At 40.5% G+C, this 24,099-nt stretch overlaps 1 protein-coding gene across 1 annotated transcript in view; it reads left to right on the top strand.

The window, feature by feature from the left end:
* LOC124642571 (calsyntenin-1) overlaps positions 1-24,099 on the top strand; it is a 185,833-nt gene that overhangs the window by 151,172 nt on the left and 10,562 nt on the right. Inside the window, exons 2-9 of the mRNA XM_047181013.1 lie at positions 12,200-12,360; positions 20,202-20,323; positions 20,598-20,809; positions 21,178-21,324; positions 22,395-22,592; positions 22,815-22,895; positions 23,186-23,368; positions 23,755-23,882. Of these exons, the coding sequence (XP_047036969.1) occupies positions 12,200-12,360; positions 20,202-20,323; positions 20,598-20,809; positions 21,178-21,324; positions 22,395-22,592; positions 22,815-22,895; positions 23,186-23,368; positions 23,755-23,882 (1,232 nt within the window). The remainder of the gene's footprint in view (positions 1-12,199; positions 12,361-20,201; positions 20,324-20,597; positions 20,810-21,177; positions 21,325-22,394; positions 22,593-22,814; positions 22,896-23,185; positions 23,369-23,754; positions 23,883-24,099) is intronic.

Here is a 24,099-nt window from a genome sequence, read left to right on the forward strand (position 1 = left end):
AAACCAGAACTGCAAAAAACGAGTGCTGGGAAAAACTATGGTCCTCAGTTTCTCTGAAGTTTTTCAAACGAAAGGACTTACGTAAATTAGGTTTCTTCTTGAAGGAAATAAGTACGGTGGGTCTTTTAAGTACAGTCCTTTGTATGTCTAATTCCAACTTCGTGCTCTGAAAGCTATGCACTTTCATTCAGATCTTAGGTAGCAAAACTTATTTATGTAAGTCTTTACTCATCGTCGTCTATCGTCTCAAGTACTTACACTTGAGACTCAAGAAACTGTGGAACCTTCACAATAGTCTCAAAAGTGACATGTAAATGTACATCAGTGAGGCCCACTAGAGCTTAAGCCTGCCGAGGCTGCGGGGATTGAACGTAAGAGTTACCGCGGCCCTGGCACACAAAAGGCCTCAGAAGGAACATGATGGGTTTTAGTCAGCTGCACCAACAGCGAGAGGAGTCATTTGATGATGTCCTATCTAAAAAAAAAGTGCATTGACGCTTAAGCTCTAGGACCTTCAAAATACTCTCAGGAGTATAGACAAGCAGCAGTATACAAGTAATAGGTTTGCGGCAGTGTAGTCGGTGGTCGATAACCGATATCTTTAATGTTTGATCGGCTAACGTTCGCTCGAGACGTGCCTCGCTCAGTGTGCCTCTGCCTTATTTATGTTGTCTGCCTTGTGAGGCAGAGGCAGTTGCTTTTATAAAGTTTGCATTGGAAATTAGTTTCTTGGGTATATATTGTTAATTTATACAAATTGTTTTCTTGTTGATAAACTCCTTTCTTTTTGCGGTTATGAAATGCTTGTTAACATTTATATTTAAAAACGGAAAAATTGTGGCAGTCGATTATTGTGATACGCAAAAACGTTGAGCTAAAAATAATTTCTGCGAAGTAAAATTCCATTAATATTATTTTTCCGAAAAACGGGAAAACAAATATCCATAATGCTGAAGAGGAAAGTGAACAAAAGTAAAAAATAGCCGTCCTGTAAAAATTCATTAAGTAATGGCTCCCACGCAATGTTTCAATCTAAATGGAAGTGTTAATGTTAGCTCTGAATGACAAACATTATTGATGTGGGCTTCAGTTGAAATCTACTCTAAAAGTCAGAGGTCATTTAATAATAAATACTGATGGACTTACTATAAAAGTTTTATAGCGTTTTTCACGTGTAAGAAAATCGTCCATATACCTAAAGTTTTTTGTAACGAGACCATAATTAACTTTTACGGTGTAATCAATCATAGTGGTTTTATTTAACCAAGAACCCAACTACCGTTGAAACAGGCCGGTAACCAGGGCGGTTGCAAACGGAATTGGTTTATCTCTACCCGGGTAGGAAGTTAGGCAGCTGCATCCAGCACTTACTTAATGATAGACTTACTCAGACGGAAGGATCGATAAGGGAGATTATGAATATCTGCCGATATTGAGTTCTTATTATAATAGAATTTGTGAAATTGTCGCAGTTACAGTTGAGTGGGTCAGTCAACTATGTTGGAGTCGGCTTTGCAATCTAACTAGGTGCAATTGAGGAACAATATTTCACCAGTGTTGTTTTTAGGCTTTCAAAAAGTTTACTGCGTAAAATGATTAATTCCTTGCCTGCAATTTTACATTTTATTCGTAAAAAGCTGATTATTCAGTTTCAACTTTTCTGTCTTTCGTTTTCCTAAGACCGGTCTTATAATACTTTTTTCGTTATTACTGCTCCAGTTTCCATTTCCAATTTTCTTTTAAATCTATCATCATCTTCTATATCATAACAACGATGTAACAAGCCAGGTACATCTTAGGTTAGAGGTTAGGTATTCGCTTGCCAATTTCGTTCCTGTTTTACTTAAAATCGATGTAAACCAGAATTTAAATTGGCTCTTCTTGTTTACAGCTTTATAAAGTGAATTTTTAGTGACTTCTAACTTCTAAAATCAAAATATGTTTTTCGGTTTTTCGTTTAGTTGTCGCCCGGTGACCTTAACTTTGTTTAGTAAACAATTTGAGGGCATTATTTTTCCAACCATTTATTCCTTAATGCTGTTGTAAATCAGGGTACTAGGAAACGTGTAAACGAAAAATGCCAAATTACATTACTGAACAAGGAAAATCGCTATCACGTCCTCAAACACACACACATACATACAAAACGGAAGGAATTTGTCCCAAAACACATTAGAAGTGTCTGCAAAATTTGAACAAAACTTGGGTTATGAATTATTACCGAAAGTAATCCGAAACGTCTCAGCATCGAGATGTATGTGTGAGATGTGGGTAGGCGCAACTCCCATTTGCCAAATGAGCCTCTCTTAGGCCGCGTTCGCACGACAATAGTGACGTCATGTTTGTTCAGGCGAGTGACACTAGCGCTTTTGTGGTACTTGCGAGATTTGGGAAACGATTAGGCGAACGTATATTGGATTTCAGGATAAACATAAAGGTAATACAATGAATAATTTACTTGCTAGTACATTTAAACACCGCTTAAATTACATATTCCTATAGAAAGTGCAGTAAATGTCACCCACATTGCCAGTAGCAGAGCAGAAAATAACTGTAAACTAGACACTAAACGGCTAACATTGCAGTGGCCTCACCAGCGACATAAAGCAGGCCAGTAGCACCAGCTAGTAGCTAGTGCGAGCTAGTAATGTACTGGCTCGAGCACTAGTCACGTGTGGAAGCTGCTCGTCAAGCGAGACACGTCTCTGCCGTTATCCCGGTGCATTATCGCGGCTATAACATCACACTGTCCGTCACTGTGACACCTTTACGGCTTCTACGGGAACCTTTTTACAAAGGCACGTGATGGCTTTGTACGCAAACTGGTCTTCGACATATGAGACCTTGACTAATAGACCCATGGAGTAAGGAAAGATGAGCGGAGTTGCCAAAATGCGGGTAGGTCAGGCGCCTTCTTTTAGGTCAAATTCGTACGGTGGGCATGACCAAAACGATCAGTTCCGAGTGAACTATCGCGGCGTTCGGGTTCTTTGGGACATCTGTCAACGATTTTTGGTACTACAAAAAATGGTCGGGTCCACAGAAAGCGAATTCGGGTGACAACAGTAGCGTTTTTCGTCTCCCTTTCACCCGCATTTTGGCGCACTACTTTCACAGGCGATTTTCCGTTATGGCACCTCCGTTAGTGATTTTCTCACCCCCACTAGACACGTGTGAGCTACAACTATTAGACCCTGGATTTAAATGTTAGGAGCGGCAAAATTACGGCTATAATTAGGTTAGGCGTTTGTAATTAGGTCTTCTACGCGTTAGTCCTTAGGACCAGATGAGTTTACGACATCGCCCGTGTAGGAGTTAGGACGGAAGTTTAAGATTAGTTTAACTTGTAGAGTGTGAGGTAATCTTTTACTACAAAGTAGAAGTAATATAAGTTTGCATAAGTGTGAGTTATTCAGCGGTTTCTTAAACTTATGTTGCAGAAGTAAATGTTGGCCCAGGGGCCAGGGGTAGTGAAATGAGTTTTTGTACAGGCTCATTAATTTTTCTGTACCCAGTGGTATATTCCCAGCACTAAAATATTAACTATTTCTAGCTTAACAAAAGTCTCAGGACCATGATACCTTCCATAATACAATCCACACAATAAACTATAAGACTTATGCGAGACCGTTATAAAAAACACAACAATTCGAGATCTTGAGCTAAAAATCTAGAAATACCCTCCAATTGAAACAGAACTCTGCGCAAACGGAGTAGAGTAGAAAATTCTTTGTAAATACGAGTCTAGCCTCGGGCTATGCTATTTCAAACGCCGTGTGAGCTGAGTCGTTTTAAAAATTCACTGCGAAGAGAACTGAAGGTGAAGTGAATTGGTCCTTAGTACGTCCGTCGTTATTGAGTTGTGTACCGGGAGTGGTACAGTAGGTACCTGGTACCTCACCTCGGGGACCCGTGGACCAATCACTGGCCGGCTAGGATTGCTCGCTGCTACAAACTATGTACTTAATACGTGTAGTCTTGGGTACTCCTAAGCGCTTGGAAATCTATTTTCTGCTGGAAATGGCCATTCCACTCGCAAAGATAATAGTATTATTTAGAGTTAGGCTATAAAATGTGCTAGTTTCTTTTATTGCCACAAGAATGGTTCGTTTGAGAATGTACTGAGGGCTTTGAACTTTATGAACTGTTCAGCTAATAGGATCAAGATAATATCAGCTAATTAATGTATAGTGAAGCAGTGTCACCTGTCAAGGACAGCAGTATCAGACGTTTGACATACGACTGTGTATTAACATTAAGTGATAATCTCTCGGTTGAAGCACATCAAGGATTCCACGGGTAATGTTATCTCGGTTATCTTCAATTAATTAAGATAATTCAATGCCTCTAAGTTAATGATCTTTACTATTATCAACTGTAGGTAGTTAATATCAAGTTAATCAATCTACCAGAGTATTAAGTTTTTCACATAAATTACAATTAGCTGTGTATGTGTGAGAACTCTGAACAAAACATTCGATTCAGTTCCCGCTTCCGCGGAAACATAAGATTTATGAAGTAATATTTCCGATAAGTTACCGCACTATCGTGCTCGAGTGTTTACTCACTACAGCCATTGATTCACTTAACTAAATGCTGGAAGATTTATCTCCACTTTTATGTGTAACGTGCAAATTGAAAGCATAATAACCCTCGAAAATTGTAGACAAACAAAAATGTTCGCTTTCAGATTTTGGCCAAACGTATTTAAGTAGCAATCTGCTCACTCGATTTAACTTCAAAGTGACGCGAAATACTTGAACTCGCACTGACAGTGTCGTTACACAGTAATTCCGTCGTAACCAGACTTTCTTTCTGCTTCGAGAGCCTTCGAGCGACCTCTTCGCCTGTCCTTGTCACGCAGATCGCAAGTGAAGGGGTAAGAGGGAGACAGGTGGTGGTCTCGTCAGGACTGGAATCAATACTACATGGCTTGAAGAACATGCTGCTTGCCATGCATAATGTATGTCACGATGTTACGTTATAGTGCACAAGTTGCTGATTCTGATTTAAACTGTTACAGCCATTGACTTACTAGGGAAGTTTGTAGTGCAGAATTTGTGGCCGTTGAATTAAGACATTGCATTAGTGCTTATGAGATCAATAGTTGTGCCCATAGAATGACTGTAAACTTAGTATACCCGAACACATTGCAGAAATGAACTCAAAAAAAAGCCTTAGAGCAATCATAATTTAAACTAATTCACAAGCCCCTTACGAAACATAAATTACATTTTTTACTCAAAATGTCTGGCAACAAAGCACATCAATTGTTCCAGCAGCAGGGGCCATAGTTTATAATCCCCCAAATCCCACCGCTCAGAACTTTAGGGTCTGCGTCTCAACAAACTAAGTGATACTGATGAGTCCTGCCATGTCGTGATGCTGTAAAATATGCAACTTTTGTAGGTGTTTCTCATAAACTCATTATATCGAAGGGTCTCTATTTACCTTATCTTGCGCGCTCGGGTGCTAAAGTGTTCAATGGTGACCCTCGTTTTGTGGCTGTTTCATGACGTCATAGAAAGGTTATTGTATCTTTGCATATTGGCTTTGGATGCGGGAAAAGTGATATTTTCTATTCTTTGCATTCTTTATTAGGATCAGTTACCATAAAATCTTGTAGACATGAATGAACTACGAAGGTACACGTGAATGTTTCCATATTTGGCATAATCTCTGAATTTAAAGTCCATAAAGTTTAACGGCCCGGCGTAACAATAAAAATCTTTACCACTCTACCGCTTTCCAAACCGACCAAACCGCCGAGCACCCATACAAGACCATACTACCCACTTTTCAGCCTTTTAAATAATTTAGCGTCGATTTTATGGTCCTTTGCGGCGTATCTGCATTTATGACCTATTCTCCCAGGATCGGCGGGTGCTTGGAACTCTATCGGGAACTTCAGAGGCTCTACAGGGTTGTTATTCAAATCCAGACGCCGTAATTGTCACATTATGTACGACCCTGACTGAAATATGGCGCCAAGATTAATGGTCGTGGGTTTCCGATCCTCGCGTACGCCAAAAAGGGTTTTTTATGCTCCCTTCACGTGAATGAGTAATTGAAATAAATGATCGCCTTCCGCGTCTGTTCGGATGTTGTTGGAAGTCAGCGTTTGTTATAAATTGCTCGTGTGATTTTGATTTCTTTTTAATTAGCTTTTTGCTTGGGTAATAGGCTTATTATGGCCATATTTACCGTGCATTTCGTGTATAGAGAGGTTATACATACGAATATACGATGATGCTGTGATGCATCGACGTCAGTGTTGGTTTAGGCACCGTGGGCCATCATTGCAACATTTGTGCAACACACTGGCCGAGCCGCAATCGCTTATAGTCAATTTGTTTTCACGCGTTGCTTACTGTGCATACATACAAACGTCCATACCTCTATATGCATTAGTCCCAGAGGTGAGTAATAAACGTGTCCATTCCATTGTGATGTAGATACCAAACTGTTTTACACTAACATACAAGGTCATTTGCACAAAGTCGTGGACTTATAGTGTTTTAAAGGTCCAAGCGTATTCTATACTGTATTGCGCATCTCGTTTAAAAATACAATATTTTAAACAAAGTCAACAAATCTTTAGAAACGGCAAACATTCAATAATACCCGCACTGGTTACTATTGGCGCCCACCGTGGGACAATTCTAAACTTTTTGTCCTCGCGAGCACGTTGCACGGCCAGTACAAAGGCCGTTCGTTTTCCACACTCCGCCTACCCTCCGAATGTATGTCACCCCGGTATTTAGCGAGTCCATTTGACGCGAACACTACACGTGTCATTTCTTTTTACGACAACTCCTATTTCGAGCAGTATGTTTACCGACAAATGTCAGAATTTATGTTTCAGTGTTTGTGTTATTATTTTATTGTAAATTGTTCTTGTTTGTTTTAGTCGTAAACGTTTATGTACGGTATTGAAAGGATTTTGTTTTACTTCTCTGGAACAAACAAAGTATTTATAAAATATTTAATGTATCATTTCAGCATTTATACAAACAGGACAAATTTTCAACTTGTACTTAAGTTAGTAAACTAAACATTTCTTTGGAAAAGGTCACAAGATTTACTGTTTATATGTTTAAATATATTCTTAGCCTAATATAGATACATATATAATACTAGCCGTTTTCCGATATTCTTATTCTTATTCTTTATTGCACACTTAACAATACATAATAAAAATAATAAAGACAGTTTATGTACAATGGCGAGCTTAACCCAGAATTGGGTTCTCTTACAGCCAACCTTAAAGCCATGGAGAGATTTGATAGTGGTAGGGTAGATTAAAAAGTGCACAACAAACATTGAAAACTAAGCAAAAATATCAAATAACAATATACTAAACATATATATGTAGTAAAACTACACAATACATAAACATAATACATATAAAATATATATATTCTTAGAGGTCAGATCAGGTCCACACGAAGCATATGAGCGGCCTCGCGATAGCTTGATGAGCTGCTCCACTCGACAGACAGGATACATGTTCCCAGCTCACGTATTAGATACATTCATAATCTAAACATCGGATAGATGGTCATAAATGTGTAACTTGTGACTTCAACATGGCTTTTCAGGGCCACTTTCTTCGAGCTTCAGTGCTTTACACATCCTGAAAAAGAAATCCAAGAGAAGAGGTTCACTCTAAAACACAAATCTGCTGCTGAAAGGAATCTTCGTAAGATCGAGCTGAGGCTGTTCCAGCTGGTGGACTATCTTCAGTATCTCCAGCATTCGATCGCTTTTTGTTTTACAAACAAGACACAGCAGCTGTCACTTTTCCTCTCTCGCAATTTCTAGTCAAGACTTTGACCAGTTCTTTGCCATAATGTTGATGTTGTGCTTCCAATGTGCTGTCGGTTATATCGTGGTTGTTTCACAGCACATGAGGATCATTCATAGAATCGCAACGGTATCGGAACTATAACTAGTTCATACTTTTTCTTCAGAATACTCTCGAGTGTAAGAAATAAGACTTACTTACAGTTGACGTGTAATTTCATGAACAAAATAAATAATTATTGGATTCAGATGGCAAAGGGTAAAGAACGCGTGGCGATCCCACTTCTGATCTTAGAGGTCAGATCAGAAGTGGTACTTGAAAATGAATAACACACGTCTATAAACATTTAACCTGGTAAGGTTTATTTCTTACAAAGGATTTAGCAGAAGGTAACTTTGAATAGCAAATACAATATCGATAATTAATTATAAGATCACGATGTGACATCTTCAACGTCCGTCATCCTTCTATCCGTCATAACTTCTTCTTCTATACCAGCCCGGTCAGGCCAGGTTGGTAGCAAGGAGGATTCATATCTAACAATATATATATATATATACATACAAATATAAATGTCATTCATGTCGATAAATAGTATTCTTTTACTCGTCTCTTGAATGCACCCAACGATGGGCTTTCGCGTATCGAATGTGGAAGGGAATTCCACAGTCTCACAGCACGAACAGTGAACGATCCATCATAGCGGCTCGTAGTGTGGGAAGGGACACGAAGAAGGAGAGATGAGGAAGTGCGACAAGGTTTGCCTCTCGGAACAAGAAACTCAAAACGTTCCCGAAGATATCTTGGTGAGCGAGGATTGTAGAGAAGAGAGAAGAGAAAAGAAAGAATGTGAGCATCTCGACGCCGCCGAATAGGCAACCACTTCAACCGACTTCGAAATTCCGACACGTGGTCGTACTTCCTGAGCCCGAAAATGAAGCGGATGCACAGATTCTGCAGACGTTCGAGCTTATCTAGAAGTTCCTCAGTCGCATCAAGGAAACAGACATCAGCATAATCTAAAAGTGGGAGAAGAAGCGACTGAGCGAGAGTAATTTTTGTTGAAAAAGGCAGGAACTTTTGGAGCCGTTTGAGAGACTGAAACGTGCAAAATACTCTCCTGCTTACTTCCGCAATGTGTTTACCCCAAGACAAGTGACTGTCCATTAGCACACCCAGGTTTTTGACGTGCGAAGAGTAAGTTATAGTAACATTATCGTACAAGAGCGGCGGAGGAGATTGCAACCTATTTAGAAAATATCTGCCACCAATAATGATAGCTTGAGATTTAGAAGGGTTGACTAAAAGTCCAAAGCTCTTAGCCCACTGACTTATGTTGTCAAGATCATTATTGATGGCATCAATTGTCCTAGGAAGCTCCTCAAGATTACAATGTTGATAAAGCTGCAAATCGTCTGCATAGAGATGGTAATGTGAAGTTAGTGACTTTGTGATGGCGTTAATAAAAACGGAGAAAAGTAGAGGAGAGAGAACGCCGCCTTGAGGAACACCCGCAGCAAGATCACACCACTCAGAGGAACCCTCGTCAGAGCGAACCGACTGCGAGCGACCTCGAAGATAGGAAGTTTTCACCCGCGTCCCGTGGGGGCTACTGTCCGCACCGGGATAAAATATAGCCTGTGTTACTCGCAGATAATATAGCTTTCTAATGGTGAAAGAATGTTTAAAATCGGTCCAGTAGTTTTTGAGTTTATCCATTACAACCAAACAAAGAAACAAACGAAAGTTTTCCTCTTAAAATATTAGTAAAGAGTATAGATTGGCGGAACAGGAGACTGTTACATAAATGCCATGATAAGATATAAACATTTACAATTCTTAAAGCATGATGCTCACATTATGTAGAAATTATTAATGTTCCTCCCCGTGTTATTTCAGTACACCGCTACTCGCCTACTCAATTAACAATGTTCTTTCTAATTATGATTACCTTCGTACACATTTCCCGGACAAAACTTGATGTCCTCCGTTTACACGCAAACCAAATATTAAGCCAAAACAAAAGATTTACGTGTGAAATAAATATCTTAACTTGGACGTAATAATTCACGTATCTGGGTTGTAAGTTAGGCCACTTTCACACGAAGGCCGGGACCGCAGCGACACCGCCTGTGAATACCAAATAAGGTCTGTAGCATGACTGACTACCTAACTAGGCAAAAAAAAAAAAAAAATCCAACTTCTTTTTTGCGCACGAAATTACCTCTCGTTTCACGTAATGACCCCTTTTTAATTAATGTAGTAGAAAATTTTAAGCTTTTTTGTTAAAGTGCGCAGTTTACATGTTAAGTACTCAATGTCGATTCCGAATGAGTTTTTGTATTCTATGAACGAATTGTAAAATGAAAATTTTCTCCCATTTTCCTGCAAGTGTTGGTTCCGACAGTAATTTAAATGTTGTGGCGAAATATGACCACTTGTTTAATAAGAGGAAAGTTTCAGCTAATCTCGGTTCGAAGAAAAATCCAGAACATGGAAATTGCTATCTTCCTGCGCAGTTATAATTTAACCGTAGTGGGTGCTATGGATACTATTTATATGTTGAAGCAAACACGGTGCATTGCGGACTTTCTTAGCACCCAATTAAAACTTATATGGTTCTTTACATCGTTTTATTTCTTAGACTTACACTTTTTAACTTACCCTTACTCAAGGGACGCAATGTCTCTGCAATTGTAAAATATTAAAGCTATTATATTATAGAAAATTAGATTACAATTTTGTTTTTCGTGTTTTGCGGTGCTACATTTAGGCAAACCCAATTCAAAGACTGACATAATTTACAGCGGACTTCAGCCGATAAGCCGACGTTAATATTCGTTAAATAGGCAATTTTTCTACTCCCGCAAGATCCTCGTTAAGACTTATTAATGAATTCTAATACGCTAACGAAGTAGCTCTTAAACCACCTTATTTCGGAATAACGAGCACTCGAGTTTTTCCACCAAAGTCTAGTGAAATATTGTAGGTAGGTCAAGACTCTTTTTGGCACACGATGAGAAATGCTAGCGATTCAGATACAATGTCTTCCCTATCAAATGTTTGTTTTGTTGATGTAAACAGATTTTATGCCAAGAGATGCCGCTGGAGCACATGAATTCAAGACCACTTGAAATTCAGCAAACTTGTCTTATAGCAACTTTGGTTGCCTTGTAATCTTTTTGTTTTTCGGTATTTACTCAACTCTTGTTAGGATCGCAAACAGAGCTGCCCTAAATACCTGATCTTTAGAAAGTCACAAAAGAAATCACGACCTTTAGACCCGAATTTTTGCTTACCCAGCACATATTTGCACAGCAACCCGAATTTGAGTCACATTTCTGTAACACAAACAATTGCCACCGTCTCAACCCTTCGGGCCGTAAAACTGGGAAAAATTTCCATTATTCAAACAAAACGCAAGAATAACAGGAAAAGTCGTGGCATTCGCGTTTGATCGCTGGATCACGCGACCAATGTGGCACAAATTGCCTGCGGCGGGCGAACGTAACGCGCCTGTAACGAGGCCCAGCGATCCCTGCTGCTGTGTGCCATCCTGCGATCCTGGACCTTCTCGTACGATTCCAGCTAGATTATGCACGCTGTTGTCGTAAACGCAGCGTCAAGTGTCAGCGGGTCAGCGTTTTACGAGCGTATTTTTATTTGTATTGGACCGCATTGTTCGATTTGTTTACGTGTTGTGTGTCGGGATTTATGCTCTGTTGTTGTGGAAATACTACTAGTAGAATTTATAAGAGTAAGCAAAGCGACGTTAAATTCTAACAAAACCAAGTCATCAGAAGAAAAACCACCTTTATAAAAATCAACAATGTTCCCTAACGTCTAAACACACTGTATAGGTTCGCATGCATGCAGGCAACGATACTGATCCGCCTCATGGATTTAAATGACATCCTTATCACAGGCGGACATTACCCGGGATCGTCCCAAAAATGGGTCGTCAGTGTCTCCAGCCCGGCTTTACACTGCATCGGATTGTGAGGCAGAGGCTATTTCATTAAAATCTGCGGGTCCCTCTTCGCTGGAGAGCCTAATAGCCTCTTTAACGGTTATAGCCTGTTCCGTACGCCGAAACCCTGGTCCTTCCACCAACTTATTAAATTTTATTACTGAATATTTAATGGCCAGCCCTCTTGATTATAATGAAACGAGTTTTTCATTACAAAGTTTTTACATGTCACGGCCAGGATTAAATATTGTAAAAGTGAGCTTTAACTATTAATCATGGTCTTGCTTGTTTAAAGTTGGGAGTTAATGAAAATGACTGTATATTTTTCGTTACTTTTGTTAGTGCCATCAATCTTTTTAAAAAGCACTTTTGTCCGACGATTCGTGTGATAAAGCTAATTCTGAAATTTCTATTGTTTGCAGACATCCCGTACCTGGAGTTGGCGGAGCCTGAGGAGGGCTACCACGGTCTGATCAAGGAGAACGAGACGCTGGTGGAGGTGACGCCGCCCATCCGCGCGCGGGGGCCGCTCTGCTCCTTCCTCATCCTCAACAACAAGCACCATGGGGAGGCTCCATTCGAGGTTAGTACTCCTCTACTTTTACATACATGTTATAACGAACACCATCTAAAATACTCTGACTCAAAATGAATTGAGATGTCTCGTACTTAGGGCTGCCATTTCGAATTTCGCCAAACCCGGACAAACATTTAAAAAACCCGGACATTTGGTGTAAATCGCATTTTTCCCCCGAACCTAATTTGTAATCCCTTTACTATTAACATATACTTAAATTCAATGAGGTGCTTTCTTACATGAAAAGTGTCCGGGTTTTCCCCGGACACTTCTTGAAACCCCGCCCGGACGGCCCCCGGACGGCCTCCAAACGAGGACAAATCCGGGGAAACCCGGACGGATGGCAGCCCTACTCGTACTGGAAATTACTGGAATAGAAACTATCATATTGCAACGCCAAAGCAAAAGCTTCTTTTTTGTATAATTCAATTTCGTCTTCAAGACATACTTTTGAATTTTGGTGATGACCGTCTGGTTGCTCCAGAACCATGCATTAGCTTTCATCTAATGCCGTTCTTTCACATAATCGTTTATCGGAATCTTATAACTTACATTGTACAACTCACACACACTGCACTCACTCATTAGGTCACTCGGACTAGGTCGTAAGTTAGTCCTCAATAGTAGAGGTCAGGCCGAAAAGTTTGCTTCTTCACACAAATATTTAGGCATTAGTTTCCATCAATGTGTTTCGGTAAATCAGTGTTAGTGGTCTCCTGAGGTTGTCTGACTCGTAAGTTGCAACTCATGTTTGTCCTCCTAATAGCATTTTGTGAAGTAAATTATGATCGCTCGTTTAGTGATCAGTTGAGCTACTATCTACTGCATTGAGTACCATAGAAGGTTTGAGTCCTGCAGAGAATGAAATTTTGTGTTTGTAAACAAAATCACGAAAGATGATTTACTTTGGGATGTAAATAGTAGTGATGTTCTCTCGGTCAAAGTAGACGAGTCACTATAGACTGGCTTACCACAAACACACGGCAATAGTCCCGAGTTGCAAATCAAGCACATCACATTAACCCTTGTACCGCGATACCAGTAAACTCATTAACGCATCAGCCGCGTACGCACGTACGAACAAATTTGTTGCGTTACATGATATGCAACAACTTGGTTCGGACGTGCGTACCACTATCGAACATCGAACACTCTGTTCGTCAAACATGTTCGCGGCGATCCTTGTAGTGTGTTCTGTATGGACGGTGTTCGAAGAGCTTTAATAAATGTTACGCAACAAAACTGCGAACATCAAAAAATTCTCCGCTACTTCACTATCGACTACTTACAACGGCGCCGTCATGGCTACTAAGATAGAGTTCACGACTGTTGTTCGCGAACTCGACTCGAACTATGTTTGCGTTCGTGTTCGAATATGCCGTCCATACGTACGAACCAAATGTTCGGGTCTGGTGTTTGTGTTCGCTATGTTCGTGTTCGTACGTGCGTACGCGCCTATCCACCGACGGCACGCACGCGCCGCGACTCGACACTAAATCAACAGAAGCATTGCGCGCTCAGCTCGTAAACAAGGCCCATTTGCAACGTTCAGCGCGCCAATGTAACTCACACAATGCGATATAAACTCTCCTCGGTAATAAACGTCGGTATGGCGTGCACCAGTTTTATTGTGCAGCACACGATAACTAGAAATGGAAAAAGTTGGGATTGCAAGCAATAAAGTGCATCAATGCAGGTACGGTGGACTGCGAACTGTTTAAAGCACGCCTTGTTTTTTCAGGTGCTATGGTAACGATTTGGCTGAGTGGACTTTTGTGCAACAAACAACTTTGTCGATAGTGGTTGCCCAGTGTTTGTTATTCCATCGAAAGCGAAGCGCTCACTTCCCAGCCCATTTATTTTTCAGTACAAGGCCTCGTCTTATTATTATTTTGGGTAAAATTCGCTGCTCAAAACAAAAATAAAAATGAGAGGGCACGATTTTAAAATGTAACTTTAAATAAGGAGTGGCAGGTGTCAGACGTGCCACTCGCAGCAATACAATTTCATCCGACATAATGTTCCTAGTGTTTATTTAGCGTCTCCCCTAGAAAGCTAGTTAAATATTTATAAATCTCATTTTTCATCCGCGCCGTCTAAATAAAGGATTGCTTGTTTTGTGAAATGCTCGTATGCGGGTAGCTCGCGTTTATTATTGAGCTATATATTCTAGTACCTAGTCAAAGTAAATAAAATAGATTTCAAATAGGACAGCATATTTTACAGCTTTTTACGTATTCGTAAATTTTCATTGCAGTATTCTTTTATATGGGTCCGAATCAAAGGACCGCAATATTAAAGAAGTTAGCATACAAAACTGATAAGCTGACAAAACTTAGAAAATGGAGTCATGTAAACCACGACGTACTCATACATATTATTATGTAGAGGAGTTGCAAGTTTCTTCAGATTGCACCACAATACTGCAAAGTTTCACGGCGGCGCGATTGCCGGGTAGGCAGCGCTGCAGGTGGAGTTTCAAGAGCCAATAATGTAACTTCACATTGCAGGCTTGCTTCCTTGTTGTATTCTACCGTCTACTTCCACACTGCCTTGTAAAATGCTTACAAACTTACCTATCTTAGCTGCCTTTATACTAGATATTTTCTAGTACCATCTTTTTCACACGTATTTGTTTGTAATGTCCTTGTCTAAATTTGTTTTGGTGTCCAATAAAGAATATTCTATCTATCTATCTATCTTTTGTTCCTTTTTTATTGGTCACACATAATTGAGTTTTCATAACCAAAGTTCATTTGTTTTTATTTCCAAGTTATCTCTCAAGTTTAGGCATATTATCCCGTCGTTTACGTTATCAAACCCAATTATTATCTTCGACTAAAGTTGAGACGCAAATTCTTCGCGGTCGGCACAAAATTCTGGGGTATTTTTGGTATTTACGGATGTATAAGAAGGGAAGTGTAATTATTTTGTGCTTTTGAAATTGAGCTTCACAAATATCTTATTGGTATTGGTTAATATACATTTTTGCAGAGTTTCCCATAATTGAGCCTTTTCTTTATTTCGCCTAGGTGGGTGTATTTCGATAGACTTATTCAAACCCTCATCTTCTTGCCACATTCTTCACTTTGTGCTCTCCGGATAGAACCAACCTTTGATTCATATCAGTACATCTGGTGCCCACAAATATGCCACAGTGTACAAACAGAGCGTCTAGTGTGCAGTGTGTCAACACTCGAGATCTCGGGAACACGTCAACACTGCTGTAATATAGCCTTATTGTGTTGGACCACTGTGTTTGAGACCTGGCCTGTTTGACTGCAGGATTCGGGGTTCTACAAGTTTTGTACCAAAGTGCTTAGTGTTTCACCCAGCTTTCTGAAACACACTGAATTATAATGGACCTTTCCTTTTCCTTATTTTCTCCTCCGAAATACATAGATGGTCCTTACGCAGCTAATAAAAGCAATATAGAAAATATAAAGGGCCCGTACTCGATAAGCTTTCAACAAATTCTAATGAATATCGAGAGCTCTCATCCTGCCCTATATCGGCTGTGTGGCTACTGGATGCTCATAAAGTAGGCTGGTTGCGATGTGCGTATATAGAAATTGTACCTCTATTTGTAGTACTTTTTAAAATCTCTCACATTTCACATCGCCAAGTGAAGATTGCTCCTAGGGAACACATTTTTGATATCGCATTTAACTTTTTTTATAGCACGGCTACAGTCTAATGACCACGATCAGCTCGTTTCAATAACAAGACACAAAAGACATAAATCAGTGCATTAAACGGGGGTCTATTGTAAAGCCGAAGTTCTGGACGCGAGCGAAGTTGTGTGATTTAGCGGCGGCTGTCGAGCACGGCCGCACTGCAGCCGGCTTCTGACAGCTAATCGATGGACGACACCGGATTACAACTTATCTCGACCCTTGCAGTTCATGTAGCAGCCACTGGTGAATTATTCAGGAAATTCACCCTGGAAATTACCATCAAATTGGTGCTATTTTGTCTTAAACTAGCCGTTTTTTCGTGGCTTCATCCGCGTTCTGTGGAAAATACTACCTGTAACGGGATAAAATATGGCCTAAAATATACGGGAAGAGTGTAGCCTCCCAAGAGTGTAAGAATTTTTCAAATCGATTTAGAAGTTTGCGAGCCTGTACACTGACACCGGAACAAAAAAAGGTTCCTCTTAATTATATTAGAGGTACCTAGTATAGAAGTCTTTGGCCTTGTGCCTCTCAGCTGATTTATTTGTGACCAAAATGTATCAAACAATATAACAATGTACTCCTACTAAATTCTACGAACTAGGAACCCTTTAGCTGTCGAATTTGTTTATTTATAGTCCATGCTTCGGACAAACTACCAAGTCGTTTATCAAGCACACAGTCAAGACTAGGACATGAATTTTAGCAAGACTGCCGGAGTAATGAGTGGTACCCTTAAACGTAATTCAATTCTAATGAACTGCTACAATTCCCGTAATATTTATACTTGTTGTATTCTCCATAGCGTCACAAACACGCGACAGGTAGACCACATTCACGCCGTCCGCAAACAAAACAAAATTTATTTCGCGCATTAATCACGGAACCATACAAATACCCTCGTCCCGGCCCGTAACCATGGCAACATAACAATACCTTTGTCCATTACTGACCGGAATGATTTTCATTATACCTACAAATATTTTATGGGTATTACGGTGCGTCCGGATAAGTTTTCTATTTTGTCCGGCTGACTGGACTTGATAGGTTGGTACGCCGGATGGGATAGATTGGAGGTCTGATAATAGGCCTGTTATTGTATTGTGAGTTATTTGATTTCACTTCATATTTTAGTGTATAATCAAGCGTGAAGGTTTAGGAAGATGAAAGTTTGTTATTATTATTTATATCTATAGTCTGTTTTTTAATCTCGTAGACTAAATTGACACTTGCAAAATGTCAAACTTTCTAATAATTTTGCTAGCTCTGTGGTGCAGTGTTGTACTTACGATACCGGTTCGTTGAATCGTAACTTTTTATCTATAATAGACGAATTTAATATTCATTCAAAGTTTTATATTTAAAATTCACGTACGTACACATGGCTGTACGACGTGCTACAAACTGCCAGGGATATCTGACCACGCAAAGCCATGCGTAATCATCAAGGATAAGCCCATTATTTCAGGATGACTTATTGTAAAAAGTTACGATTCAACGAACCGGTATCGTAAGTACAACACTGCACCACAGAGCTAGCAAAATTATTAGAAAGTTTGACATTTTGCAAGTGTCAATTTAGTCTACGAGATTAAAAAACAGACTATAGAACATACCTCTAAAGCAATCACAATCTATTTATTTATTTATTTAAAAAAGTACTGCCACATCACAAACATTTAACATTCGATAACTTAAACTACTTTTTTAGTTTATGGCCTGATGCATGTGACAATAATGGCGTACATAACATTCGCAATTCATCGGCTCGAAGATGTAATACAATAATAAATCATAAAAATAAAATTGAGAAATCTAATGAATACATACTTTGGAATTGAACAAATAATACAGTATAATTGTTTAAATCTATACATATAATAAATCTGTAAAAAAACTGTGTCTGTACATTGAATATATTAAAAAAATAATAATTGGGTGGGGTTTAGAAACAGTAATGGAGCACAAATCCAAAAAAAAAATTCTGTCTGTATGTCTGTATGTCTGTATGTCTGTATGTCTGTTTGTTTGTACACGCTAATCTTCCGAACTACTGAACGGATTTCAATGATTTTTTCTTTGTTGTATTAGTATTAAGCCTGGTCAACATATAGGCTATAATTTATCTTCGAAACTTGAAGACCTGATGCAGAACTCCAACAGACCAATAAAACTATAGGAGATACAATTATGGTGCCGTGGCAAAAATTGTTTCATTTGATGAGCATTTTCAGCTGAGACAATAAATTTTAAGATCTGGAACACCTGATGTGGAACCCCAAGAGCCCAGCTTCTCTGTACCATGTACAGGTATGACGTTTTAGCAAAAGTTGTTCAATTTGATAAGCACTTTCTATTGACTTATACAAATTGAAGATCTAAAACATCTGATGTGGAACTCCAGGGCCCAGCCAGACTATAGCATATAGAGGTATGACGTTTTAGCAAAAGTTGTTCAATCTGATAAGCACTCTCTGTTGACTTATAAAAATTGAAGATGTAAAACACCTGATGTGGAACTCCAGGAGCCCTGCTAGACTATATGAAGCATATGAAGATATGACGTTTTAGCAAAAGTGGTTCAATCTGATAAGCACTCTCTATTGACGCATTTTTCTTTTCTCTCTCACACAAACAAATAATAACGAAGATACAACAACGCTTGATTTTCGGGTTAAGTCACTGCTTAGTACAAATTTTACATACCTAGACGTGGCGTCACGAGCCCCCACTCTCTAACTTTGTTGCATTATATCTCATTATTATTTTGTATGTCTCTTCCAGACCTCGGGACTACAGAGTTCCGAATTTTTGGGAGGCAAACGTGGGGCCGAAGCCAACACGCTGAAGTCCTTTTGAGACAACTTTAATGAAATGGTGACACAAAACCGACGATTATCCCTTTATACACTATTGAAATGAATCCAAGGACAATCCCCGGTGGACGTCGTTAAAAAAAAGACAATCCCCGGTTCTGTGCTAAACTATTGCTAACTATGGAGGAAAACTACTTGGGCTATTGTGATGGGATGTTAGTGGATGACAATGTATTAGGTAACGTAAAAACGGCAGGTGGAGACTCGCCACCTCACTTACTGGGCCCCCGGGAACCAGTCACTGAATAGCAACAAGAGGGCAACAGGGACATGAGCGGCTGAAGGGTGAGAATACCTCGGCGGACTTTAAACGCAGATTACGCGCTCCCTGTGCTTACCATGAGGCACCTATCCTCCGAGCAGGGCTACTAATCCTGCTTTAGCGACTCCACTCTGGACGGCCAAGCCAAGTCAGAGGCGTGAGACCTACCCCCGTCATGGTTCACTCCGACCGGCCGGAGATGGGGGACAGTATACACTCCCTGGAGAACTCAGTATATATAGCCCCGCGGGGTCGCTACTCCCCGTCATCAGCCTCAGATGTCCTGCGGTGCCTATATCTCATTATTATTGTCGTTATTATCTCAAGAGCCTTTGTCCCAATTATGTTAGGGTCGACTTCCAGTCACGATGCAACTGAGTACCAGTGTTTTACAAGGAGCGACTACCTATCTGACCTCCACAACCCGGTTACCCGCTCAACCCAACACCCCTTGGTAAGACTTACTGGCTTCTGACTACCCATAACGACTGCCAAGAATGGAATGTTCAATGACAGTCGGAACCTACAGTTTAACATCCCCTCCAAATAACGGTCGTTGGTATCCAAAATATACGTAGAAAGTACATACGAACTTAGAAAAGTTGCATTGGCAGGCACTTGCCAGACCTGGAATTAAAGACGCACGCTCATACTTAAGAGATTGGTTCTCTACCCACTAAACCACCACGAATTCCACTAAGTCACCACGACTTTGTCATCTATTTAATGTTTTTTTACGTAATATTTTTGCCACACACAACTTAAATGCGGACTAATTAGAATCACTACTTTTATCCCTATGTTCACGTCTATTGCGACTATTCAGATCTTTGATTTTGCTGACCCCGTAGTCGCTGGCATAAGGGACAGGATCCGCGTACGAAGTCGCGGGCAGAAGCTAGTATTAACATAAATGTCTAATAAATGTCATGTAAAAAAATTAAGAAATATAAGTAAAATCAAGTCAGTATAAATCTCGTTACACTTTACCTGAAAAAATGGATGAATATGCAAATGTATGTGTTGTTTCAGATAATGGTGATAGACGAGAACGAAGCCCGGCTGCGCGTGCGATTCCCGCTCAACTGCGAGAAGCGACGCAACTACAAGTTTGATATTGCCGCCGTGGGCTGCGACGGCTCTTATTCAAACACGTAAGTTTGACATAAAAATGACTCACTCAAAAATCAATCAAAAATGAATCACTTTGTAGACATATTTTGCACGTTGAAGTTCATGAAGTTCCAACATTTTGTGGTGACTCGATGTTGCTGTCAATTTGCCAGTTACTTATTCGAGGTTTGGAACTAACTCTCAAGCGAAGTTACGCGCATGTGGCCATACCCCTCGCGCACATCCCTGGACTCTTTTACTGTTAAATGCATCTGCAAGTGAAATTATAATAGACCTCATCACCTCCATTCCCAGGGTACCGGTGCACATAACAGTGACAGACGTGAACGAGTTCGCGCCAGTGTTCAGCGAGGCGGCCTACGTGAAGGCAGTAGACGAGGGACGCATCTACGACGAGATCCTGCGTGTGGAAGCCACCGACAGGGACTGCACGCCGCGGTATGGAGACATCTGCAAGTACGAGATACTGACGGACCGGAGTCAGCCGTTTACTATCGATAATGAAGGTGGGTTCTGTTCATGTTTCTCTTTTAGAAGTGGTGTAGAAGTCTGTGTAGGTCATAAAGCGTAAGACACCTGTCTTGGACGCCTCATGCTTAAACTTCTGACGTGAGGGGTTTTTATTTTGCTGTAAAGTTTCAAGAGGAAGCCAGGGACATAGAAGACAAAGTTTTATAGAACAATTTGTCAGTTTTAGTGGTACAGATTTGGAGTAATCAAAAAACAGACGACAAGTCTTGCATGACCTTCATAAGCGAATTATGCAAAATTTTACGTGAACCAGCGCAATGGAACAGCACTTTTGGATTCTCCATTTGCAAAATATGCGCTTTTAAAGGGTGTTACACCTAAAACACAATCTTCTGTTCCCCAGGTGTGATCCGCAACACAGAAGCCCTGGACTACGAGAAGTCTCACAACCACATCCTGTCGGTGGTGGCGTACGACTGCGGCATGCTGCAGTCAACTCCCGTCATGGTCACCATCAAGGTCAACAAGCCTTGCATGGCTGGATGGAAGGGTGAGTACAGCTTCTATGGAGAACATTGGTAATAGGTCCAGACGGGACTTATTCGCCATTTGCTATCTACTTGATGAGACTTTCAGCTCCATGAGTCTTCAACGTCATTTTCGGCAAATGCTGGAACTTATGTATATAGGTACTCGGAGAATGCACTGGGAGTATTTCCATAAAAACGGGCTGAATAGTTGACGAGGTAAAAGAAAAAAACCTAAATCTACACTTTAAAATGCAGAAGTACCAACAACCCTATTTTAATCAATACAATTATATTTAAAACAAAGCATAGTCGTCAAAGCCAGTTATTAATATTTATCATTTAAATAGCAAGGAAAACTTGGAAACTTGAATTCCAATCTACAAGTCAACGCAATTGTTTCTTAAACTAGTTGCCATTCAATGAACAACAAACCGACAAACAAACTACAAGCAAACCTAGTTAAATAATAGATGTGCCCCGGGCAACTGCCTGCCCCGGGATACCCCGGCTTACCCCGGGATTATTATAACGAAGTGTATTTGTCCGAAGCAGCGATGGCATTCATTACGGAGTCTGGGCGCCATGCTTACCGTTAGTGGCGACTTTGTGCTCAAGCCTTTCAAAAGAAAACTTATTTAAAGATTAATTTTCTTTTCCACTCGATTGGAAATTCCACAAAAGAAAAGTTTATTTTGTGTTGAAGCTATTAGTTTTGCAATTTAATTTATTTGTCGTTTTATTAGAAAACTTGATGTTATAATTTTAAAAAGAAGTTTTTTTTTTTAATCCTTTTTACGATGCACGTGTTGAGAATTAATTTTCATGCTATAATTGTTAAGGTCGGACTTTTCCTAGGGTCAGTCCTGAGAGTATCTATGTTATATACTGCTCTTACGTATGTAATAAATTACTTTGACTTCGACTTTCAAAAAGATTTTTAACTTTTATCCTATGTAGCGTAAAAGTCTCAATCTATGAATGGACCTCAAACGAAGAAGTCGTTTTACTTTTTACTTGGACTTAGGTATTTCTATGCTACATTATTTTAAGATCACACAATATCATAACATATATTTTCTCATCCCCCCAGGCGTGGCCGAGCGCGTAGACTACGCACCAGGCACTGGCCCGCTGGCCCTGTTCCCGGGCGCGCGGCTCGCGACGTGCTCGTCGGACGTGCGCTGTCCCGGCGTCACGCGCATCCAGGCGGCGGTCACGCTGCGTGCCGCACGCGCCGGCGGCTGCGATAGGGACACGTATTCGTTGCACGCGCAGAGGACTATTTGTGGTATGTATTATTAATATGTAAATTAGTTTGCCCTTTTAGGCCCATAATCGTCAGTTATAGAAAGAAAATTGAAGGGGAAAATATGTATGGCCCTCGCTCAGCATAATGCTGCGAACCAAAACGAGACAGAGTCCCAGCGCTGGTTTTCAGCGATAGCCGGATCTTAAAACAACTGTTTAATATGAAGTGTATGATATACTAAACAAAGGTTGTATTTTGCAGGATTGGACCCGAAAACGATCGACCTACTACCGAGCCCCGGAGTTGGAAACGAATGGGCTAAGTCACTCAAACCAGATTCAGGTTAGTTACTGATTTATTCTTATTATATATAACAAGTCTTACAAAATTCTGGAAATTCCGATGTCTTTTATTTTACCATTCCCATTTACACAGTAAATAACATAATGGAAGTAATACCATAAAATAACACAAAGGCAGTGCTTTCTCTTATTAATTCTCTTCCAGCAGACCCATTTAACAGCTTTAGAACACACAGACAGATGTGTGTACAACAATTATTTTGCCTAGCCTGTCTATGAAATTACCACCGTTCTCGAAACATCTAGAACCTTCCACCCCCCTCTCCCCAGGCCGCGACGGCGAGCAGATGTTCGAGTTCGACGGCGAGACGACAGCGGCCATCGTGCCGGAGTCGGTGCTGCCTCACTCGCTGCCCGGCAGCTTCAGCGTCAGCACGTGGATGCGGCACGCGCCGCCCCCGGACAATGATAAGCATAGGAAGGAGCATGTCTTGTGTCTCGCTGATGATCATAGTAAGTATTCTAGTTAAAACGAACATCGGTTACAATTCAAAACACTTTTAAGGCCAGGTCCTTATATCCCCAAATTAGTGCAATTCCGCCAGCTTTTGACGGCGTTTTCACCTACTTCCCATAGGGGTTAGTCGTACGCAGATAAAAAATAGCCATTATTTTATTCTAACGTATAAGCTAAATTACTGCAATGTTTCATTAAAATCCATTCATTCGTATGTGCGTGAAGAAGTAATAAACGGATACTCAAACACACTCACCTGTTAGCATTTTGCAGATTGCGTATGGTCATCCGGCCATTGTATCACGTATGCAGTGATTTAGGCAACAAACTGAAACAAAAGATTCACCATATACTCGACTAAATATTGACGTGGTCCCCACAGAAATGAACCGTCACCACTACGCGCTGTTCGTTCGCAACTGCCGGCTGATCCTGCTGCTGCGCCGCGACTTCGGCGAGGGAGACCTCAACATCTTCCGGCCGGCCGAGTGGCGCTGGAAGCTGCCTGAAGTATGTACACTTTACCCTCCAGGTCCCACCAAGTCTCAACCAAGTCGTCCCATGTGTCTGCCATCTTATTGAATAGTCGCCTTTGTCTCAGCGGGCAAAACTATTCTGCTTATAGGTATAAGCCATTAAAACATCCGTTTAGGTGGTCTTCAATTTTCTTTTTTAATATTATTTAACGTCAAAAAATATAATTGACGCATCGTGGGCGCACCATGTA

This window comes from Helicoverpa zea, chromosome 25 (genome assembly GCF_022581195.2).
Source record: "Helicoverpa zea isolate HzStark_Cry1AcR chromosome 25, ilHelZeax1.1, whole genome shotgun sequence".
Classification (NCBI taxonomy): domain Eukaryota; kingdom Metazoa; phylum Arthropoda; class Insecta; order Lepidoptera; family Noctuidae; genus Helicoverpa; species Helicoverpa zea.